At 43.2% G+C, this 24,568-nt stretch overlaps 1 protein-coding gene across 5 annotated transcripts in view; it reads left to right on the forward strand.

Moving 5' to 3' along the window:
* Positions 1 to 12,928, forward strand: part of MGA (MAX dimerization protein MGA) — a 59,400-nt gene extending 46,472 nt beyond the window's left edge. For 4 of the 5 annotated variants that reach the window (XM_036383741.1, XM_036383743.1, XM_036383745.1 and 1 more), the window contains 8 exons: positions 113 to 237; positions 1,576 to 1,627; positions 3,282 to 3,464; positions 4,144 to 4,255; positions 5,468 to 5,701; positions 6,357 to 6,533; positions 6,946 to 7,098; positions 8,065 to 12,928. In XM_036383741.1, coding sequence (XP_036239634.1) covers positions 113 to 237; positions 1,576 to 1,627; positions 3,282 to 3,464; positions 4,144 to 4,255; positions 5,468 to 5,701; positions 6,357 to 6,533; positions 6,946 to 7,098; positions 8,065 to 9,365 — 2,337 coding nt within the window. In that variant the 3' untranslated portion in view covers positions 9,366 to 12,928. The remainder of the gene's footprint in view (positions 1 to 112; positions 238 to 1,575; positions 1,628 to 3,281; positions 3,465 to 4,143; positions 4,256 to 5,467; positions 5,702 to 6,356; positions 6,534 to 6,945; positions 7,099 to 8,064) is intronic. The other variant, XM_036383744.1, reaches the window with a different exon arrangement.
* Positions 12,929 to 24,568: the final 11,640 nt, after the last annotated feature.

The raw sequence follows: 24,568 nt of genomic DNA on the forward strand, positions 1-24,568 counted from the left end.
TTCTAAATGTTACAATGTAATCTCATTTGAGACTAAAGTGAAACTGTTTTGGCCTGAGCTCTATTGCTGAGTAGATACTCGTTTTAAAAAACCAAAACAAAACCTGTTCCAGGATGCGTGTGAATACAGAGAGGATGACGAGCAGGTGGACATTGAGACCGTGGAGGAGCTTTCAGAGAAGATTAACATTGCCCGTCTGAAGGCCACAGCTGCTCATGTCGAACCCTCCGACCAGAAGTAAGCACCCCTGGAGAGCACCTGTGTATCCCCTGTGTATCCTGCTGCTGGCTGCCACTGAGTGATTCCATTAAACAACAGGTGTAAAGTGATGACAAGATAAGGCAAGGCTTCTGGCATGCCTTCCTCAGCGCTGGTGCTTCCCAGTGTCTGTGAGGATGGTGCTGGCAGCACTAAGAGTAGTGTCAAGGTGTCTTAGCCTTTTTCTATTTCCCCTTTAATTAATTCATTAATGGGGATGTGTCTTGCAATGTAAAATTGAGTGAATAGCCTCCCTTCCTGCAAACTGAAAATTAGCAGGGTTGTTTTTGTGTTACATGTGATTTTGTAAGCTTTGTTTATTCTTGCTGGTGGACTTCTGGGCAGGAACAGTCATTAGGTTAATCCCTGATGCTGTAAATGAAAGATTTGTCTTTGGGACCGTTGCCCCAGCAAAGAAAGTATTTTCTTATTGACGTATAGTCTGCCATGGTTGGATAGCTTGGCTTAATTTTTTTGGTTGGTTTAATTTTGTTACTGTTGCTGCCCTTGCATTTATAATGACAATGGCAAAATAAAAACATTGCTTACTTGAGGAATGTAATGATAGTCATAGCAGTTTCTCAGATGCATCAAACAAAAAGAGAACGTGGCATTTATCATTCTTTTTGTTTGAAGATTTATTTTTTGAAACTTTGAAAAAACTGTTTGGTGCTATTATATGTCTACCAGATAGTTGCCTCTTTTTTCCTCCCCTTTAAGGGTAACAGCTCAACTTTTATCCTTAGGTGGTGACTTTGCTTTAAATTTTGAAGGTCTTTCAGTGAGCGAGAAAAACAGATGTCATGTTTTGTTAAAAATAATTTTCAAATGTGTCTTTTCTTTGTTCTGTTGCAGCTCCTGAGATATGAGGAAGCTGCTGTTGTTATATATTAGGATAGTAATAAATTTGAGGATTTTGATTGGTGGTTGTTGGTGGGGGAGGGATTGCTCTGCCATCTATATTAAATCCGTGTTTAGTAAAAACAGAACCAAAACATAATTTAAAAAGATACTTTATGCAGCTAACAGTCACAAGCTGAATTTATTCTTTTTGGCATATAGTGAAATAGTTCTTTTGCACTCTGAGATAATTTCACAACTTTCAGAACAGCTCAGTTATTTCCAGGATGATGGCATTGGAGATAAGAGTTCACTTTCTTGAGAAAACTCAACAGTATCCTGCTTTTATGCAGTTACACAAGAAAAGTTAATTTCAAGGCATAAAAATGAGCAATTCTAGACTGTTGGAATGTAGTTTATGAGGATAGAGTGTATGAGATGAGTAGCATTGGGAAAAACTTTTTACCTTTCTTCCAGATACCATCCTCCTAATTCTTCGGATGAAACATTATCAGAAAAACATTCAAAGGTATATGTTTGCTCTCCTCTTTCCTTTTAGTATCACACCTCCATTTTAAAGATAAATTTTCATCTCACATGCAGCTCTTAATATGATTAATCTGTCTTACAGATACTTGTGATTAAATGCAAGAAACCAAATGTGCTGGGGGGGAGTGGCTCAGTCCAAATCTCCTTAAGGCAAAAGGGCTGGTGCTGGCAGTGGGTTTCAGATTCAGCTTTGGCAATGGGAGGAAGATCTGCCTTTTTTTTATGACTCTGTTTGCTTAGGTTTTGTATTCTTGGCATGAATAATTTTTACAGCACACTTACAATAAATGAGCAGAATTTTCATGTGTTGAAGAAGACAGTATGTAGAATTATATAGGTGCAGCACTAGATGAAGGATTTCTAAAAACAGAACTTTGAATATATGTTTAGGCAAGTTAAGATATCACAGAATCCTTTCAAACCAAAACTCACTGCAGTCCTTCAGAATCTTGTGCAGTATTTTTGGGTGCCTCTGAAGCCAGTTTCTCTGTCCATAACTGTCTGTGATATACTTGACGTCAGCTCTAGGGCTTCTTTCTGTGGTGGGGTGGGGCTTTGGGTGTGGTGGGAACCTGGTGTATGTCTTAGCTATTAGAGCAGGATGGGATGTATGCCTGAGATCCCTGGATGGGGTCCAGGATGCTCTGTCTGCTTTTTACCTTTTCCATGTGTCCTCCTCTCTGCCCTTGAATTTATGTTGTAAGGCCCTCCCTTGACAGGAGCCCATGGCCAACACAGGAGCAGTTGCAGCTGTACTGTGCTCAAGTCTGCCTGTGAGAGCAAAATGGCTCTCAAGAGCCAGATGTCAGGAGACAAATCTTCAGATTCCTTCTAGTCCAGCAGACTCAGAAGTAGTATCACTGAATCTGAGGAGTCTTTCTGCTGATACTCTGGGGTAGTAGACGTAAAATTATCTAAAGAACTGTGTTAATTACTTCCCCATTAAATACATAGCATAGCTGTACAAAACCTGGAAGAGTAATGATGACATAACAAACTTGTCAATCTGTGGAGATCAGTAATTTTGCTTATTGTCTGGCAGTCATTTTAGAAACTTAAGCAAATTCAAAACCAGAGGCACTTGGCCACATTCTGTTTGTTGGTGGATGTCTGGGGTGATAAATATCAATGCCATCTTTCACATTCTGACTTAAAATGTGTCTTTGGCACTAACCCATAATGAACCTATGAAAGAAAATGGAAACCAAACTAGTTTAACTCCAGGGAAAGATTCAAGTCTCCTGTATTTCATGTAATTATTTAATTCATTAGTAGACTTTCTTGACAAGCAAACAAAAAATACTTGGCTCAAACATATGTGATTTTGTTGTAATGCTGTGATTTTATCTAAGTAGCCTTGTGTTGCAAAAAATAAAAGCTTATGAACTGGAGGGACTCATGCTCTTTTCCGTTAGGGTTGATGTGATTATGTTGGTCACTTCTTTGGTCAGCATTTCATTTCTTACTGTGTGTCCTGATTCTGAACTCTCAGGAAGACATAGTAGCAGGATAGCATGACGTGGAATCTTCAGGTGTCTGTAGAAAGGCTGTAAATCTCACATGCATTTGAACATTGTCTGCCGTTACATTGCCTTCTTTACTTAAACTGGTCAATCTGGTTGCTCCTCCTGCAGAAGCATCAGACCTGGAAAAGAAAGCTGAAGTCCCAGGCTGAAGCCTTTGCTCATTACCGCCAGACACATACAGCAAATGAGCGTCGGCGACGTAATGAAATGAGAGGTCTCTTTGACAAGTTGAAGAAAGTTTTGGGGCTGCTGAACCTTCCCAAAGTCTCCAAATGCTACATTCTCAAGCAGGTAGGTATTTTGGAGCTTTAGTGAGGAGGAGAATCATTTAATCTGGACAGAGTAATTATGCTACTATGAACTCTTCAGATAAGTCCCAGTGTAGAGGGGAATTCTGTCATCTCTGCAGGACGCTCTAGAACAAAACAATACCTGAAAGAATCTGTATTCCAAAAAGCATAGTCTTGATCATATGAACATATATTTTTGGATTTGCCCTCCCCTTATATTCTTTGTGAATCTTGGAATGTTATGTCTTAATTCTTTAGTGGTTTACTGTGAACATAAGGAAAATTTTTAATCCATTAATCCATAATGCTTGAGAAGATAGCATTCCATTAGGCAGTTTACAGACATTAAAAGCTTAATTGTAAAGATGTAAATGACAGGAAACTAAACATGAGTGGTAGATATGGAGTTGTGTTTATCAACTGTACCTAGAAACTGGAAGATAAAAGTTTGGGGTCTTTTCTTAAAAATTGCTGACCTTTGGAGGAAGGACAAACAAGATGTTTATCACTCTTCAACCAGCATTTAGGGAAAGCTGGCATTCATGGTACTTCGCACCTATCTATCCTATTTTCTCAGGATTACAGAAGTTTGAAAATAAATTTTGTAAAGGTTTCTGGGAAGGAAAACTATTATTTTGTGTGTCACTGCTTTATAAATCAGTTCCCTGATACTATTTTAGGCCTTTGAGGAAATCCAAGGACTGACAGATCAGGCAGATAAGTTTATTGGACAGAAGACATTACTGACACGCAAACGAGATGGTCTGATTCGAAAAGTATCCACGCTCTCAGGTGAGACTGGTTTTGGATGCAAACTAGCTGTAATAATGAAAGAAAAGGCTTTTAGGAGTGAGAATGTGTGGAGTAATTGGTGCATCCAGGTGTGCCATTGGTTCTCAGAAAATTCAGACTCGTGATGCCAAACAAAGTTGTGCTGATAGAAATGGCTTTTGTTTTCCTTCATGCCTAAAGGAAGTGTGGAATGCTCTCTGTGCTGGGAGCCACAGGCTTGGGTTCCTTTGGAAGGGTGGGGTGATGGTGATAGTGTCGCTTCATTCTGTCACTGGTCACTTGCTGAAATGCCTTTTCTGCTCAGCCCTTCACAGTCACACACAGTTGTCTCTGGTCAGTACTGAAACCTCCAACTCTTTGCAGAGCTTTGCAAATGACTCCTTGTCTTGCTTTCCCAAGAACCAGTGCTCCTACAGGCTAGAACATGTCAGCCCTATACACAGAACAAAACTGAAGTAGATTCTAGACTGCTGCTCATCCAGACATTACATCTTGTATTTACTGTGTCTTTCTGTCTCATTTGGAAAGGTAGGAAAGCTGTGACACATTTTCAACCAGTATCAAAATGTGTGAACAAACAAAATATTATTCTAATCTCGCAGTCTGGGACTATAAACAGTGGAATACCCGTAAAGTAGAAATGAAAGATACTTAAATCTTTTGTATTTACATTAATCCATTCATGCATGTATAAGGTATTTGATTTATAAAAAATAAAAGGTGGTGTAGTGAAGTCTAGTAATCTAGAAATGTATGAGAGGCCTTTTGAGCAGAGAATGAAAGCAAATAACTTCACAAAGTAGTTATCTGATCTTTTGCATTTCTAGTGAGACCTTAAATTTGCTGAGGAAAAAGTCCTCTTTTAGGACAGTTAGTTAAATATAGACTCAATTAAAGATATTCCATGATGTTAGAATATAAACACTAAGCAGAAAACAAGCTAGTATAGTCTCGCTTAACTTGAACTTGGATCATATAAAACTGTGTGTATATGCAGAAAACAAATTATTTATGAAATCTGTGTGTTTGTCCAAGGTTACAATGGCAATGGTACCAATGGCAATGGTAAAACTGTATATGAGTTTACATTCAAATGTCATTTGAGTAAAATTGAATGATGTCAGCTTAACACATTATTAGTTCTACCTTCAGCATTTTAGTTTTGGAAAGAGAATTTGAAAGTAGGCTCACTCTCTGATAATTTTTCTGTAGGAAAGACAGAAGAGGTTGTCCTGAAGAAGCTGGAATATATTTATGCTAAACAAAAAGCAACAGAAGCACAGAAAAAGAAGAAAGAACCTGAGCCACAGAAATCAGCTGCACCCTCCACTGCTAGCACCCAGCAAGAAGGATCCTCTGCTGCCCCCAGAGAGCCAACCCCGATAGCAATGACAAACAGAAGGGGCAAGCCATTGATACTTGCCAGGAGAGGAGTCCGGGCCACAGGTGGGCTACAAAAGGGTGCATGTCCTGCATCAAGGGGAAGCAGCCATTGAAGCTGCACTCTGTGGGAAGGCAAAACGCCAGCTGGCTTGTGCAGGCAGCCTCACTCCTGAAACAGAATTGTGCGTAGGACCGGAAAATGTCCATATGATAGGTGAGAAAACCACTTGCTTTCAGTAAGGATGAGACCAGTACGACTGAGGTCTTCAGGTGAACATGACTTCAGAGCCTCAGAATGATGGGAAGTAAATTCTTACTGAGTTGTCCTTTAATCTCAGGAGTTTCACTGCAATCTGGCAGTAATTTCTAAGAGTTGAAGGTGGTTCTTTTTCTGCTTACTCAAAACCTGAAGTTCAACCCCCAGAATGCAGGACTTGCTAGAACAGACTCTTTAAAACCTCCCTCCTCAAAATGCTAGCTCTCAACAAGGATGGAAGTTTGCTCTTAAATTGAATGGCAGAGTTGTCAGGCACTGGAGAGTTTTTTTTTTTTTTGTAGCTGAGAACTTGTAGAGAAGTGTTCAACATTTGTGGAGACCTTCACATCATAAATGTAGGAAGGAACAAAATAATGGTTCCTTCCAGAGCTGTAGCTAATGCTGGCTCACAGGGTGCTGTGCCAGAATAAAGGAGTGTTTTACATAATTCTTCTCTTGCAGAGGACTCTTCAGCCTCTCTCACACTCACGGCTGCAAGCGTAGTGATGACTCCACAGGGGCAGGTGCTTACGCTGAAGAGCCCCCTGGTCCCAGGGCAGGTGGCAGCTGTTCCTTCCACACTGCTGCAGGCTGAATTAAAGCCTCGAGGGGGTGGCACTACCATGGCACCACAGCCAGGTAGGATCATGTGAGATGATGTTAATCAGTATAATACTGTTCGTAGATGTGCTGAACAGTTTATGAAGTTATGAAATTTTGCTTTGATATTTTGGATTTTTTTTACAATTTGGCTGAGGTAGAACTTGACTCTGATAAGAGAGATTAGATACCATTATTTCAAACTGTCACTTTATCAACAGGTTAGTAAAATGTGTTAAAATTTTGCTATTCAGAAATTAGGGAAACATAGGGGAGAATTCCTAATCACATAACCAGTCTGCATTTCTGTTTTTACTGCTTTAAGATGTTACTGAAATCTTGCCTTGAAGTGCACTGTTCTGTTAACCAGGAGTATCTGAAAGTACTGTATCTGAGTATCTGAAAGGCTTTTGTTTCCACTTCATCCCCTGTTTCCCTTTTCTTGTATAAGGTGTTACTTCTGTGATGATTCAGCTGCCAGGATCAACAGTTCCTGTCCAAGTGAAAGGAATCCTTACTAACTCTACCATTCCAATTACACTGTCAACTGTTGCTGAGGATCCAGCACCCTCAACAGTGGTATCAGCTACAGCACCCCATTCAGGTAAGCTCTTTGTTTTTCATGGATCTTTGTGCTTGCATGTAGGGAACATTATCCTTGCAAAGCTGAAGGTAAATTGTTTTCTCACTAGGGAGTAATCATAGGTGTTATTGTTATTCAAAGAAAATCATGATTAAATGTTTTGAACAGTTTAGAGGGGCCTCTAGGAGAATATGGATTAGAGATTTTTAACTTTCCTTCGTCTCAGCCTGCTTGCCCGCAGGAAAGTCAGGAAGAGTAGATACTGGAATGTGTCTGTGGTGTAATGCATCCTCCTGGGGAAGCTTCAGTTCAGAGTGGTGGTGGGACTACTGAAAATCTTTGTCTGTAACATCCAGATTCTGACTGTGGCACAACCCCTTCCCATACTGTGCCAGCTCTGCTGCCCATGGGAGGGCTGTTTTTCAGGACCTCATGCTGTCCGTTGGATCTAGGTGTGGGGTGGTTCCTGCCAGCAGGGTTCTGCTTGCCATCTGTTGTGCTGAAAGCAAGCCACTCACTTTCTGCTTCCTTATAGTTGTTCGGTGATAATGAAAAAGGAAAGTTCACTTCAGGTGTAGGGCTGGGAAAAATCTGAGTGCTATTAACAGGGAATGGCTAGGAGGCAGAAAATAGGTAATCATTTAGTCCCTGAAATGTCTCTGTAGTGCACAAAAACAGTAGTGCAAGATGTGATCATAAAAACAAAGCATAAAAAAACAGTAAGAGGGAAAATTCTCATTTTGTTTGCCTCGTGCATCACCGTCTGAACTGTAAGCATTGCAGTTGGTTGCACTGGAGCTTGGTCTTGTTCTACAAGTTGAAAATTAAGCTATTGGTGTGTTAAACCTTCAGTTGACCAGAGCTGTGTAAGCAGTCTAAATTGCAGTTTACTTTAGAAAACCCTGAAAGTGAGCTAATTATACCTACTTAGGAATTACTTGCAGTTAACACATACCCTAATGGATGCTGCTTTGTGTGGTTTTGCAGAAAGTGAAGATTCATTCATGATGCCAAAGATAGTTAATGTAACATCACTGGCTGCTGAAGCAGGCATGAATCTAAACCTGAACCGAAACAAAAATTCTAATGCAACAGCAGCTGCAGGTACTCCAGCTTCTGAGCAATCCTTGGCTGTAGCACCCCTTGAAACTATGAATAGTGACAACATCCTTTCAGAAGAAAAATCCAAACCATGTCTGGGAGACAGTGGTGGAGATGGAGGAAACACCACAGGTCCAAAGAAAGTTTTCTTTGAAAATAAAGATGTCTTTCCACAACTCTGGAACGTATCATGTACAAAGGAACCTCCAGAGTCCTTCAGCAAAAAGCTCTGCATTGGTGAGTTTGTAGGAAGCCAAACTAGGAGGAAAGATGGAGATTCTGGAGGGGAAAGATTAAAATCCAAAGAATTGTCATTCCGCAAGCTGCAGATCAAAGATTCCAGGATAGAAATGGAATTGAGGAAAGTAGCATCGGCAATGGAGGAAGCAGACCTGGATACAAGTGAGATACTGAGCAGCATTGAGGAGGGTGATGATACCGATGAAACCCTCACTTCGCTGCTCAATGAAATCGCCTTCCTCAACCAGCAGCTGAATGATGATGCCTCAACCATGTCTGAGCTGCCTGGTGCCCTCAGCTCAGATTTCTCTCATAAAGATGCAGAAGCTCGTCGGGGCGCAGCCAGTGATCTCTCCGCTGCAGATGGGTCTTCCTTCCAGTTTGGCCATTTGGGAGGCAGTTTTAAGGACCTTTCTGAAGTTCCAGGAGGTGGTGGCTCTTTAAGCCCCCTCCTGCTGCACCTGGAAGATGATGACCTTAGTGATGGGGACAAGAACTCTGGGGAGCCTTCATCCGAGGCAGATGTCTTAAAGATAGTGATAGGTACTGAAATGAAGAATCCACTTTCCAATCTGTCTGTAACCAGTAGTGGGAATGGCAAAACAGTAACAACCTTGTCAGATGCCACTAACGTGACTCCACCGATTTTGCAGATGAAGACTAATCCAGAAGCCGGTAATGCTGACAAGTCGTGGAGGCCCATGCCGAAGCTAGCACCACTTGGTTTAAAAGTGGCAAGTCTGCCAGTGGACTCAGAAGGGCAGAGTAATAAAGTGATGCCCTTACTGGCACCTGTAGCTGCAAAACTGCCACCTAGTGGGGTAAAAAATTCTTTACCTTCAGCTCTTCAAGAAGGACAGGATAACAAAGTAATGCCCCCATTAGCACCTGTGGTTGCGAAGTTGAATACTACTGGGACTTTGCCTTCAAGTTCAGCAGGCAAATAAGTGCAGATGTTTTTTATCAGACTGGAACAGAGATCTAGAGCAGTGTGTCCAGTGTCATTGTTCAGCAGCCTCCATTGTCTGCAACACTTGTTTTCTGTATAGCATCAGTACTGTGTTCATCTGAGGGGCAGGCCCCAAATTGTAAGTAAGTGTTAGGAAACTTTAAGCATGTTGATGTACTTTTACCTCACTGTTGTATTCTGGGTGTTCTCCTTCCCATTCTCAAGACAACAGAGATGATCTATAACCATTGCTGGGCACATGGTATCCTTCCAAAATTGGGTTCTTCACAGGAATAGTTTATCCAGGGACGGAGAAACTGAGGCTGTTGAAAGAGATTTTTTTTTCTCTCCCCAGTAGGCAGGCAGCTGTCTTGTTGGGGAAAAAAAAGGATTATCTGTTTTTGTACCAGGCAAATTATCTATGCAGAAACAGCGTTGTTCATATTTGCTTGTTTTAATATTTGCAGAATATGATAAATATGCAGGAATCAGGTTGTAGTTACTCTCAAAGTTGATACCTAGAGCGGCAGAAGGGAAATCTGAGACTGCAGAGGGCTGAAGTGAAAAGGTTTTTTCTTTGGTGCTAGATAGTTCTCTAGCAGAGACTTTTTAAGAGCTTATGCACAGAAAATTTTAATAAACACAACTCTCACTGCTGGGGAAGAAAAACACATTTCCACATTTCCCAATGTAATTAGAAGGAGGACAGTATGTTAACTTTAATAATACTGTCCTCACTCTCATCTCCTGCCCCCACACAAATACTTCTCTCTTTGATGCTTAGGAGATCCGTAAGGAAGAATTGCAGAGTTGAAGGAAAATGGCCACCCTATTGCTATGTCTTTAAATACATTGCTGAAGTGGTTTGAGTGTTTTCCCAGGTCCTATTTTCTTTCCTTCTGTCATTCTTCAAGATGTATGTGGTGGCTGGGAATGTTCACACCAAGTATTGCTTTGTGAAAACACAGAAAGCTTTCAGGAGTCTTGTAGCCTGGCACAAGTGAGTGAGGTGTACATGTGAGTGTAAATATGAAAATATGTGTATAGCTTTCCAAACCTTTCATTTCTTTATAAATTCAGGAAAGGTACTCAGAGGTTTCTCACTGCATTTGCACAAGCTGTGTATAGCAAAAAAGTCAACAAAAATGCTCATTACCAGGGAAATAGGGCAGTATTGAATCACAAGATGTATTTTTTATTCTTCTCTGCCACTGCTTACTCAATAACCTGTAGATGCCCTTCACTGTTCAGCTGTTGAACTGTGAGGGGCCTGCAGACTGTAAAGATATTTATATTTTTGTACACAATTTCTGTTTTCATAGTTTTCTTGACAAATGAAGTTTTCAGCCTCGGAGAGATGATTTGTTAATGAGTATACACAATCTTTTCCTATCAAGTTTGTAAATATAAGTTACGGGGGGCTTCTTAACTGTTCCAAAAAGGTAAAAAATATTGCCGTGAAAATTGAAAATCATACAGAATTTCGATGGTGCATTTTGTTTTCTGTTTAGGAATGTAATTCCATGTCTTAACTGTTCCAGCAACAGCAGCTGGGATTACCCCCTGCCATCCAAATTGCCCATCTTTGGTGATGCAGTAACCCAGGAATTTCATCCTTCCAGCACGGAGGTTTTGCAGGTGTTGCGAGCAATGTTCTTCCACAGTGAGGGAGCAGTGTTTGTACAACCATAGCCCTGTTCAGTACGCTGCATCTTCTGGATCCATCTCTAGGTTAGATCCATCAGGGAATAAACGTACCTCCGGTGTTTCCTCAGCATTTTTATTATTTATATTATGCCACAGAGGAGAGAAGCCCTTCAAGCTTATTGTGTGTAAAGTTACTCCAGAGACTACGTTAAAAAATATTTTTCACCTGGGCATTCTAAACAGTGTGTTTTAAAATAGTTACATACAACTCTCTTTTGCCTTTTGCGTATTTACTATTCTAATATTTCATACAAGTCTGGTATTAGCAATTTGGAAAGAAGAGTTTAGGTCATTATGAGAGTCCTGCAGGGTTTTACAGTTGTCACTTAATGCCTTAGGAAAGGGGATTTACAATCCCAGTTAGTAATTAGACAAATGTTGCTTCTTATTAAGGATTTTAACCTTATTTTAAATTAGTAGAAAGAAATGCTGCTTCTCATTAAGGATTTTAACCTTATTTTAAATTAGTAGAAAGAAATGCTGCTTCTCATTAAGGATTTTAACCTTATTTTAAACTAGTAGAAACAAATGTTGATTGTTATTAAGGATTTTGACCTTATTTTAAACTAGTAGAAAGAAATGCTGCTTCTCATTAAGGATTTAAACCTTGTTTTAAACTAGTAGAAACAAATGTTGCTTCTTGTTAGGGATTTTGACCTTATTTTAAACTAGTAGAAAGAAACATTGCTTATTTTTAAGGATTTAAACCTTATTTTAAACTGGTAGAAACAAATGTTTCTTCTTATTAAGGATTTAAACCTTATTTTAAACTAGTAGAAATCTGGAGTAACTAAATTATTTTACTAGCACTACATCAGACTCAAATTTATTTACCTGGGAATCTGGTTCTGAGTATTTCCAATAGACTGAAGTTGCTTATTGTTTTAACTTGTAATAATTTGTTTTTCCAGTAGGTTTCATTCCTCCTGTGTGAGAAACAGCAGCAAAACTTGTGCTGTGATTACTTTTAAATTCCTAATCACTAAGCCTTGTTTCTGCACCTCACTTTTTTATGGTTCCAAATAGCCAGTTTTAATTTTCACACAGAATTGTGTGTTCTCTGTGAGACAGAGAGGCTATAACATGATAACCGATCACACATGATCTAAAAAAAATAATGTACTTTTGAGGATGTTCTGTTTATTATCTGGGAGTATAAAATTTCTGTATGTGAATTTACTGTTTGACATTGGGCAGAAAAAAAAATTACTGCAGTAAAAAATGTAATGATGTCAAGATGACAGCAAAACCTTTTGATCCCTAAATGTTACTAGAAAATTAACTAAGAACAGCCCCCCAGTCTGGCTGTAAAAGGTGGTGGCATTGGTGTGGTTCCGAGAAAGATCTTTGATGGGTTCTACCAGCCAACAAAGCATGTTTGAATGCTCTTGGGTTTTGCTCGTTTCACTGTCTTGTGTCTGCAGCACATTATTTTGCTATGAATTTAAATGCTGACTCTTTGCTCTTCCCTTAAGCTCCCAAACATTTTAAAAATAACATATGCTGTCATTTGAGGCAATAATCATAGAACATAACACTTTATGAGAAGATTCTGGAAACAGGAAAACGGGAGAAACAAGGAAACCCCTGCAAGGCGCTCGCTCTTGCTTGACCAAGAGACCTGGAGATTTTCTTTGTTTTTTTACGCACCTGTAAATAGACTGGAATGTTTTTAAGAATATAATGAAATGTCAGATTTAGCTTTTTTCCTTTTATATATTAAAATATATCTTTCCCTCTTTTTTGCTTTTGGAGAATTGATATTTTTGTAGAAATCTAACAGTACAAGACTCTTAACTGTACGTGAGGGACAAAGTGTAAAACTAAAATAAACCAATCAAGGTCAACTAGAAACTGGCTCTGAAAGTTTGTTACAGGGAGAGGGGGAGCAGAAATGACGTGGTGGTGGGCTGTTGGTGACACATGGCATTGAACCTGAGCAAGTGGTAAATGAATGCTCTGAGGCCCAAGTCTTGGCAGCTCAAACATTGGGTTTTGGTTCTAGTGATCAGACAACTCAGAGATTTCTCCCTTTAGTCTTAGCAGTATGCAGGAAATGTGGAAATGTCATCCCTTGTAATAGGGGATCTTGACTTGCTGAGTGCAGAAAAGGCACCAAAGGGACTTTCTTTTCTGCGAGATGTACCCTGAGCAGGAAGCCAAGGGGGTTAACATTTGGTCGTGGCACAAAAAGAAAGAGAGCTGAGAGATTAAGCCCATGGAAGAGCTTAGATTCCTTACCCCAAGCCTGGGTCTGTCCTTTGTATCTGTTTCCTTTAGAGAAGTTGAACATGAAGGCTGTCCTAGTGGGAACTGGTTTGCAGATCTGCCTTTAAGTGAAGTGTCAGAGGAGAGATGCTTTTTGAAAAGAAATAGATAAAATGCCCATAACTAGTAGCCATTTATGGCTTCCACATGCAGGAATTGAAAGATAACATTTGAAAGTGTGTAGGGATTCTTTTATTTGGGTTGTTTATTTGTTTGGTGGGTGGTTGGTTGGGGGGCTTTTTGTGTTGTTTTCTTTGTTGTTTAGTTGGTTGGTTTTGTTTGGTTTTTTTCCTCTTTTTTTGGTGGTATTTTTTTCTTCATTATGTAGTACACTTCTACAAATGAGAAGTTAGTCTTACAGACCTGAGAAAAGAAAATACAATGAGGAGAACAGCTGCACGTGAGGGTAAGCAATTGACTGGAGGACATGTGACAGAATTTATTTTTATTTAAAGAGGCCTTACAGGAATGAATTAATATAAACGGTTCACACAGTCAACATATTTTCTTAAATTTCTCAAACCCTTCAGCAAGGTCTCATCCTATTACTCCTTATTTTAAGGGCCAAAGTTACTTCTTGGAATAGAAAGAAGTGTAAGCATGAAGTATATCCAGTCAGCCTTGCAATGGAAAGAACTTTCTAATAGAGGCCAACAATCTGTGCTGGGGATCTGTGTTTTCCAGCATATTCATTGTGTTCTTGGAGATGCAGATGGTGGTACAAATAAACTCTGTTGACAGTACAGAGTTACAGGGAGCCTGTGCAGTAACTGATGCTACAGCCAGATTGGAGTCCATAAATGCAATCCAAAAATGTGCAGGACCAGTTTGTCCATAACTGGCAGTGAATGTAATCTAAATAACTGTCATTTGGGGTCATGGTAGTGGAGGAATTTTAATGCCATTTGTTGTCACTTGAGCTCAGTGCCTTATCTATTTGCCCTTTTAACTGCTGCTACACACCAAGGAGGCATTGTTACACCACAGTGCACTTGGCTGTTCCTGTTCATTTGGAGTTCGTGGTGCCTCAGCTCGCACTTTAGTTGTCCGTCTTATGTCTCCTGGGATTTGGAGGTGTCTGACCAGGTAAGAGCTCTTCTGGAGGTGTCCCTGTCTTCATTCTCTTAATAGAGTTCTACCCCTAGAAGGATTCAGTCTCCACTTGTCTGGGTCTTTTCTGATGAAGAGGAAAGCCCCAGTGTGTCCTCCTGAGCAGCCATGTGGGCCTTGCAGGCTGCCAGCATGAGCCTCCATGCAGTGTTTCAGGCAGCTGGAGAGCCCTTTGCCCCAGGCTTCCAGCCACACCACCTTCCGCACGCTCATCGGCGCGAGCACATCCCACATCCCGGTGCCAGGGACGCCTTTGGGACCTGTGGCTGTGTCTGTCTAATCCAATCATGCATCCAGCCCAGCAGCCAGGGGTGTCTCACCTGTGCTGGTGCTTGGGAATGTCCCTGCTGTCCCTTGTTTTGGTGCTGCCAGCAGAGCTGCTGTGATACAAAGCTCTAAGACCTGTCCTTGCTTTAATGGTGGTCACTTACCTGGTACATCTTGCTCTGGTGAGGGTTCCCTGGTTTTTGTAGGGCTTTTGTCAGCGTACAGGACAGTGGTTCCTCGAGGGTACAGCTATTGGCCCTGGCTCTCTAATGTAAGGTAGATACTGGAAATCAGAGTGGAGAGACTTGAACCTGAAGGCAGCATTTCACCTTAGCTCTCTCAGCATGGGAGTAGCTGCCGGGGAGCAGGATCCCTGCCTGTGTAAGATGTGGGTGTGATGGAGGGTGTATTAAGGGGCAGTCACAGCTATGTGGGTGTGAGCAGGCAGGCTGCTGTGCTGTAAGAGCAGGGCTCAGTCTCTCTGCTCAGTCTCTCTGGGACCAGCTCCGAGGAGGAGAAAGGCTTTCCTGCTGCCTTTGACTTCCTTTCCTGTCCCTGCTGAGCACAGGGCTCCCTGTAGTTCCCCTGTGTGACGCAGAGCGGTGCCCTTGGCAAGTGCCCGTGCTGTGCCTCGTGGGCTGAAACCAGGCAATTAAATAGCAGCTAAAAAAAGATACGCAGACATAAGCTCTGTGCCATTTTTAGCGCTTCAGCACCGATTAACTCTTTAGACAGCAGCTGTATGAAGCAGCCTGCCCAGCTCCTTCTGGTCTGTCCTGCTGGCCAAACCCCAGGCATGTTGGGGCAGGGCTGTGGCTGCCCAGAACAGAGCAGCAAAACCTGTGGGTGTGCAGCTCTTCCCTGGCTTCTCCAGGGCATGGGGCCGTACAGGCACTAAGCCTCTGGGCAAGGTTTGTAGGCTCATGTGGGTCTGCAGAGCTTACCCAAGCAATGGGCTCCAGTTTGCAGCTGAGCACTGCAAAAATATAAAACTCTTCATGCCTCTGAGGTGCCACTGGATCTGGAAAATGGACTTTGGTCCCCTGGACTTTCAGATCCATTGATCTGTGATTATTTTTAGATAAAAAATGTAAAGTAACCACAGTATTAATACCAATCATCTTTACAAAAAGAGGACAGAATTTGTTTTTGAAATTGTGCTGGACCCAATCTACATAAAAAACCAAAAGGGAGGATGAATGCATGACACAAGCTTGCTGGTTTGTGGAAAACAGTACAGTGTATTTTCAGGCCATAGGAATGGGATGACTGACGATCACCTCCCCTTCTCCTGGACCTTCTGCAGAGTGAAAGTATGATCAAGACTTGTGTGATTTGTGGCAGCTTGACTGTTCTGTTTAACAAGAAGCCCATTAGCAGCACAATAAGAGCTTTACAGGTGTTTTTAGAACAGCACATCACTGTCTGCTGAAGGCTGTTACAGCAGCACGTGCTGCTGTAGCCTCCATTTCAATGCCTGGCCAGGATTTCCTGCAGCAGTGAGAGAAGAAGGGTGGGTCTGCACTGGAGCTGACTCAGTAGTTTGGCAGAAGCAGCTGGGGAAGCTGCTGCCAGCTCTTGCACCACCCATCCCTTGCTGCCTTCACTGTGCCCTGTGTGCCAGAGTCCCTTGCAGGGCTGCATAAGCTGCTCTTGGCCTGAGGGGCAGGTGCTCCTTTTTCTCCCCTCCTTCCACCAGTCCTTCTGCCTGCTCAGGCCTGGACCTCTGAGCCCCATCCTCTGTGTAAGGAAAAGGGGCTTAGACCCTGCTGCTTCATGCACTGCTCCCTGGCCTGCCATGACACACACGCCAGCACCTCAAAGCCCAGGTCTGTGGCTACACTCGCCTTTTGGCACCAAGTCAACTGCTGAGCACGTGCTGCATTCTCTCTTCTGAAGAGCAGCAGTGTCATGCCAATCCCTCTGCCCTCTTCTGCTTCCCTCTGGCTCACCCTGCCCTCTGCATGGCTGAGGGTTTGCCAGCTATACTCTTTTTATTCACAAAATATGTTCCAACTTAAGGTGTCCTAAAACAGCAGTAAAATTTTTGAAGGGATCCTGGAATTCCTTGCTGTTTCTTTTCTCCTGAAGGAAAAACCTCAGTGGAGACAAGGTGTCTGGTTTCTTTTGGTATCCAATGAAGGCTGGAACTGTTTGTGTAAACAGCAGCTAAAGGTGCCTCTTCCTGCAGGAGCTGTTGCTTGGCACAGGTGAAGCTGTGCTGTCCTCGGCCACGAGCCCTTGGCCGCCATGGCCCTTGTCTGTCCCTGCCTAAGCTGGAGGCTTGGGCAGTGCTGAGCTTTAGGAAGGTGTGAACTAATGCTGTGCCTTATTTTGGAGATGTGCTGGACCTGGATGTTACTATAAAACGTTATGTAGCTAGAGTAAAACATGATTTGATCAACCATTAGTGTCCCTCTGGGGCCTGGCTGGAGCCACATTTGTATGCTCAGCCTTGGAAAGGCGGCAGGCCTGGAAAAGGTCCCCCTGCCTGGGCAGCCCTTAGTGGCAGCAGGACACTGGGACAGATGGGTGTCGGTGGAGCCCCACCTGTGCCCCTCGTATTCAGGGTGGGGGCAGCTGCTGGCTTGGCCGGGGCTGGCTGGGTTTGGGCTGTGTGGGAGGTGGTGGTGTGGCCGCTGATGGGGGGACAGGTTATGGGGCTGGATAACTTCAGATGGGCCAAGCTTCAGCAAACTTCAAACATATGTGAAGGCTTCCACATATGAGATGGATAACAAAGCTGTACAATTTTCCTGCTCTGGTTATTTTGATACTTTTTTTTTAATGGTGTAGGTCTGATGTGATCATGTTTTAACTTCTGTTAAGGTGACTGGCTATAAAACCATGACAGGAAAAGGAGGTGCTGGCAAACCTTTTGCAAGGACAATGATTAACTCCTGCTCCCCAACCAGTGTCTGCACTTCTGGATTACAATGACTACTTGGTTTTAAAAAATGGCTCAAGCAGACTTGCAGCTCGTGACAGCTTTTGGAAAGCTTTGAATTTGCTTCCTTAGCTTTTGAATGCCCATGGCAAAAAAATCTCACCCCACAAATGTTTTGTGGCTCTGACATGTGGGGCAATCAACTTGAACTGGGAGGCTTAGTCTTCAGGAAAAAAATTTAATAAACGGCTCCCACCAGGCGAGCTGAACTGATGGCAGCCACAGTGGGAATTGCTACTACTGTGCTCCAGTGTAGACAAGGCCTCATTGTCTGGCTTTGATGGGGAAAATGTCCAGTTTTGCAAAGTTTGCTGAGCAAGGGAGAAAATAATTATATTGCAGATCAGCTTACAAGGGGCACATTCATGTTTGAAAGAAAACTCGATTTTCATAGACTGAGGAAGAAAAGCAAAACTGCCAAAGGAAAAAGCCAGCGGCATTGGTGACCTACTAAAATTGCCTCAAGTCAGAAGTTATTCCTGGCTGAAGGTGAGTCCCAGGGGGCTGGATCCTTGGCTCTGGCTGAGAGGCAGACAGCGCAAGTGGGAAGTGCAGGAAACCAAGCACTCCTCTGCCTCTGAGGGTGCTCTGTGCTGCCGTCAGAGCCCTTGTGTGGCTGGACACGGAGCTGCTGCTGCAGCTGCCTTGCCTCAGGCCCCAGTGCTCTCGTGTCCCCAAGCTCCCCCATGGGCATTGCCAGGGCAGAAGCTGTGGTAGCAGAGTCCCACATCCCCATCCTCTGCCTGCAGCCCCAGGAGCCCACAGGGGCTTCAGGCAGGCCAGCACCTCCACAGGTCACACAGCCCTACCACCACCCCTGGGTGTGTGACCGGCCACAGCAGCACCAATGCCTCGGATCTGCCCAGCTCCCAGTTTTAAACTCCTGATTGCTGCAGCTGAGTAGTATTTGCAGCATTTGAACAAAACATTGGAAGTGTTTTGGTTCATGTGCTTCTATTTAGGAAGACCACAGGGCAAATGGTGAAGGAAAATGCTTTACAGCACTGGGCTGGCTGTGCTGAGCCACATGCAGCTGGCCCTGGCTGCTGACTCCCACTGGCACTGGGAGTATGTCCTGAAGCCATTTTGGTTGTCTCCCCAAGGGGGAGGATGTAATTATCTTCTTTTTGCAAGATTGCATGCAATTTTCTCTTCACTATCTTAAAAAAAAAAAAAAGAAGAAAATTGAAGCAGAAGCAGAAATGAACTGTGCAACAAGCTGATACCTATTAATTCTTTCATTAGATTGAAAGCAAAGCTCCAACGAATCTAGTGCTATAAATCTTGGGGGTTTGTGAGCATTTCTCTCGAGGAAGCGTGCACTCTTCTCTTTGCAGGAAGCTGCAAAACCAGCAGAAATCCAGTTTGTTGTCATGGCAATGTCAGTAGTTGCCTTCTCTGTATGCCAAATCACAGGCATTCATAGGATCACGGAAAAATTAATATAGGAAAGGCCTTCTGGAGATCTGTAGTCCAGCTTCCTGTCCAGGGCAGGGGCAGTCATGAGATCAAATCAGGCTGGTCAGGTTTTTCTCCATCCAGACTTAAAAAACCTCAAGGGGTGGAGATAGTGCCTCTTCCTGGGCAACATTTCTAGGCTGTTGCTCCCTATCTTCTAGCCTTCCTAATTCTAGTCATTCTGAGAATAATATTTAGGTTTGCCATGACTTTGGTATTTAGTCACCGTGTTTTCTTTTTTTCACTTCTGTGAGAGTGTGATCTGGCTATACTTTTATATTTCCCTCTCAGTCAGTTATCCTGCCAGATGACCAATGGGCTGTGTGTAATTTTCTTGTATTTGACATTTATTTTCTGCCCACATTGGCACTGCTTAAGGAAAGCATCCATCCATAGAAGTTGAATGTGCAGTTGGGTGCTTTTCAGAGAGACTTGCAAGCATGCAAAAGTTGCCATTAATCCCATCCCAGTCCTTCCTATTTGTTGTCATCTATGTGAAGTGTGCTGGACTAAAGAAAGGGGAGAGCATGTGTGTTTGTGTGTGTCCTTGTCCTGAAGGGCACCCACTTGCCAACTGTCTTTTAACAGGATTGTTTCATGAGTTTTGTGTTTCACTCTCCTCCTGCTGGTATCATATTTAGTATACCACGTCCTGTCCAAGGACCAACTGCTGTCCAAGATTTGTCTTGTTTAATTGAATTATGGTTGCCATGGGGAGTGGAAAGTTCAGATTTCATTCTGCATGGTGAATTTTGCAAGCCAAGGTATATTACAGAGAAAGGGGGAAACCTGGATCTCAAAGTCTATGTCAAGGAGCAAGAGGTTAAATGGAGGGATTTTAGAAGAAGTTTATGGTAATTTGTTGCCCTGGTTCCCAAGGAAATTTGTTGCCCTAGTTCCCAAGGAAATTAAGTTAGAGTTGGGTACAAAATTTAGGCTTATTCTAAAACCCCAGTTCCACAACCTTATGCCACAGCTCTTGTTGTGCCTATCTCCATGTCATCTCTTGGCCTGCTGGACAGAGTCTGTCCTGGTACCAAGTTGTGCTTTGCATCTGGCATTTACTAAAGTCCTCTCAGAGTCTTTTTAGAGAAGCAAGCACAAGCAAAGGGACAGACATTGACTGCATACTGCTAGGTAAGATACTGGCAACCCATCAGGAAAACTACAAATAGATGCAGTGCCAGCATTTCTGGTATTTGGTTTCTGAACAGCATGACATGTAGTTTGCATTTCATTCCCTATGCCTTCCTCCAGCATCTCTAAAGTGAGAGGCTGGAGCTTGGTGTTCAGGGACACCACAGTGCTAAGTCCTCCACAGGCTTTGTGACTCCTATGGGCCTCGGTACTGACCTCTGTACCAACCTGACATACGGACCCCAACACAGCCCTGCCTGCAGGAGGGGGACACAGAGATGGGCACCCCGGGGGAAAGCAGCAGAACATCTCTGGGGGGGGGGGGGCTGGAACACAACAGGAACTTTTGATAAAAGCTCTCTTGCAAGGTTTTGTTTTGATGTTTACTTTTGTCTTTAAAGGATGTGAGAGGCAAAAAGTAGTGCAAATAAAGGAAACATTCATGAGATGTTCCTCTCCAAGCAGGAGTTCACGAGAACAGAGGGGAAAACTGAGGCAAAAAGCGGTGCCTGAAACCCGTCCAGCTGAGTATTTCCCAACAGCATGAGAGATTTAGTGGGATAACTTCCATGCTCTGTTGCCTTTGATTTTCCAGCATTCACACTTCAGGCATCATGGGGAGGGCAGGGTTGTGACATGAGAGGAAATTTAGGACATCATCATTGTGCTAAGAGTGATTGTGGGAGCAAAGTGAGCAGCTGTGAAAACTGAAACAAATGGATGGGTTTCATAGCTTGCAATATAATGCTTGGACATCACTTGTTATCGGAGGGATCTCTTATTTGCTTGCTCACTTACAGTTTTGCTCTAGTTCTTTCATTTTGCTAACAGTAGTAACAATAAAAGGCATCTGTGGAGGCCATACAGCACAACCAAGCTGTAAGATCTGTCATGCTGTCTTTTTTTCAGGGCAAAACCCAAAGCTGCCTGAGTTCTGGTTTACATTGTCAGCTTGCTGCTGAGCACCAAGAGCAGAACTAACTCCAGCCAGGGCACTGCCTGCTTTGGGCTTGCAGAAGATATTCATGCTGCATCATTCTTAGTAATCACAGCTCTCTGGAAACGTAAGGCATGGGATGGAGGAAAATGAAACAAACAGGCTTATTTAGGTCAATTACAAAAGTATGGGCTAATTGCAAACAAAGTGGCAAAACAGGAATGGTCAAGGCTGAGAGGAAAACAATGTGAACAGTGACCTACATTCTCTTGGGGAGTGGGGGGAGGTTAGACAGCAGGCCATTGGGAACACACCAGCTCAGCAGAGAGGGGTTAGCAGGCATCTCTCCTTTCAGGTCCCTGGGCCAGGGCCAGCCTCTGTGCTGAGTGCCATCCATACAGTCTGTGCAGAGCTGGCCTAAACACATAAGAACATTCAGGCAGACATCAGCCAAGCAATGCAGTGGCATTGTTCCTGTCTGATGTTTAGCCCCATAGAAAGCTGCAAGGCCTCTTCTGTGAGGGCAGAACCTGGAAAATAACAGCTCCCTGCTTTCCATTGCAGGACAGTCTGGGAGTGAAGATGGTTACTTTGTATGTTCTTGCTTATGCTGCCAGAGGGAGGACAAGTGAAGGAGAATCAGTTGTTTAGACACATGCTGAAAAACCTATCTTGCGATCCCTTTCTGTGCCTGTAACAGTAAGGAGCTCTCTCTAACCTAACCTGATCCAACATAACATAGCTCAACCCAACCTTTCTCCAGTGAACTGGTCTCTCGGTGATCTTAGAGCAGTCAAGCAGCACTTTCAGCCTCTGCTCAGTGAGCCCTTGCAAGTATTTTAGGACATTTGTGCAAAGTAGCTCTTCTTGGCTACCTTTCACAAACACCTTAAACCCACTGCCAACAAGATGAAGCATGTAGATGCCTGAAGCCCCTCTCACTTGAAAAAGTTTATGGTCCCAAAACTGGGAAAGGTATAAAGTGATTGCTCTAAGGGAGGCCTTTATCCTTCCTCACAAAGTTCAATGGTAATTTCGTCCTGTGGTAGGTATTTCCAGAGAGCAGTAATTAGGGAGAACAATGGAAGACAAATAACTCCTACAAACAGGAACAAGGATTTGGCATCCCCTATTTAAGTACCATTTCAGTCAAATGCTTTCCTATCATGTGGTTTTCAGATCTGGACTCCCTTTGCAAGTAGGAGTGTCCAACATCCAATCTCTGTGTGCCTGCCAGCCCTGGCACCTGTCCAGCCAATGGGAGATGTCCTTCTCCTATCTGCATGGTGCTGCTCTTGTCTCTACCCACATCTAAGGTCCCAGGTAACTACGGTCTAAAAGTGACAGAGTTCATGCAACACTGCAGTCCACCGAGGGCTTTTGAGACTGTCAAACCATTTGGTCCTGTGTGTAAATGGGGCGAGACTCTGAGCCTCTGCTAGATCTAAGCTTGAGAGGACTCCTGGGGATTGGCCTGGGTACCATGTTTTGGCTTGTCTGACCAGCCAAAGTGATGGTGGCCCAGGCAGTGTCCGAGCTGAGTTTTGCCTCAGTACTTGATGTTTATCCTCCCTCATAACCTCCACGCAGCCAGCAGGAAGTACAACACATTTACCTTCAGCAGCTACTGCGTAGCATTCTCATCCCTTGCCACTGAGAAATGGACAACAGAGACAGGTCCTGCTTCTGATGGAAATTTAATAGGGTTGTATCATCATTTATCTCCCTCCACAAGCTGGCTAATGCACAAATGTGTGGACCAGGCCACAGCTAGTGGGGATAGCTGCTCACACAGCTAGTGTTGCACTAGTGGAGGGGCTGGAACAGAAGTAGCGGGGGCTGTGGCCTTGCTCTTAGGGAGCCCCTGGCCCCTGCAGTGCCCTGCCAGCCTTGTCTGCCCCTGCAGCACTCCGGTGCTGCTGAGGCTCTCCTGAGCTGTGTGCTGCCCAAGGTGGCTGTGGGCGGTCCACAGCCATTCCTCCAGGCTTCAGTCAGCCAGCACAGGGGGTTTTTTATCAATCACATCTGCCACAGCACAGCAGGCTGGAAAGCACACCTGACTGCGCACCGGATGCACATGTGCCTCAGGCACCAGGTGAGTCAGAACATGGCCTTGCTTTGACAGCTGAATGGACACTTGTGCACACTTTGCTAATTATGTTAAAAATAGTTTTAATTGAGAGCATGGCTTTTGCTGATCCCTCAAAATACAGGAGTGAGACATAAGTAGACTAGTTCACCTGTTACAATAGCAGAGTCAAAATTGAAATGGATTTGTAATTTTTCCTTCAGTTTAGGGGACATTCTTCTAATTCAGAAAAAAAATGAGTGTAGCTGTGCCTGGGATTTACAAGTACATCTCTACATATTTTGTCTTATTCCAGAAACTATCAGTCCTTAGTGGATACAAGCCTTTTCTAAGCAGTAACTTTATGTCTTCAGCTGGACTTTCTATACTACACATTTTGTTCGCATTCCCCATGGTTTCACTTTATCAGCACAATTTCCTAGCAACCAGCTGAATGGCATTCATGCATGTATATTTTTCTTTTTTAAAGCACAGCTGGGATCTATGATATAAGCATATTCTCCCTGGATGCATTATGAACCATAGATGTCTACATGACTTTTCAATGGGAACACATGAAGAAAAGATCCTGTGTAACTGCTGGCTGGATTCTAAACATTTCAAGTCAGGTATCAGGAGCCTGATAAAAAGGCCTAAGCTATGGTTGGAAACAATTTCTAGAAACTCATTCTGCTTATCCCTTGTAGCTGTGTCAATAAATGAGAGAGAGAGGAAGGGACAAAGCTCACTGCCAGCAAGTCAACAAAACCAACTAACTCTGCTTGGTTTTCATCACCTGACCCAGTGTATATTGAGCTTTGGAGACCTCTGTATGTCCAGAAAAGAACTCTTGGTGCCTTTTGCCAGGGCAAATTCATATTTAATTAAGAGGTTAATAATGAAATTATTATTAAGTGCACAGTTATTTTCATGGTTGGAGAAAAGTTAAATATGAAATGCCCTCTGTATACTGGCTGGTAGCTGCTTTTCTTCTGTTATACTCTACCTGTCTAGTTTCTCATATATTGTACATATATGTTATTTTTATTCTGGACTAGACCAAAGCTGTTTATCTTTGCTCCTCCACCCTCTCTCCACATCTGAGTGCCTGCTGTTCACTGCTGTAGCAAGAAGTCAACATGAAGAAAAAGCCATAATGACCCTGCTGAATCAACATCCTGTGAGGCTGAAATGACAGTCATTATCCTATCTGGAAAACAGCACTATGGTTCTTTGGAGGTTGGAGGGTAGGCAGCTCTTACAGGAGACCAAATGCTTTTCTTACACAGAGTTTAAACCTTG

The sequence above is a fragment of the Molothrus ater genome, chromosome 6, assembly GCF_012460135.2.
Source record: "Molothrus ater isolate BHLD 08-10-18 breed brown headed cowbird chromosome 6, BPBGC_Mater_1.1, whole genome shotgun sequence".
Taxonomy (NCBI): domain Eukaryota; kingdom Metazoa; phylum Chordata; class Aves; order Passeriformes; family Icteridae; genus Molothrus; species Molothrus ater.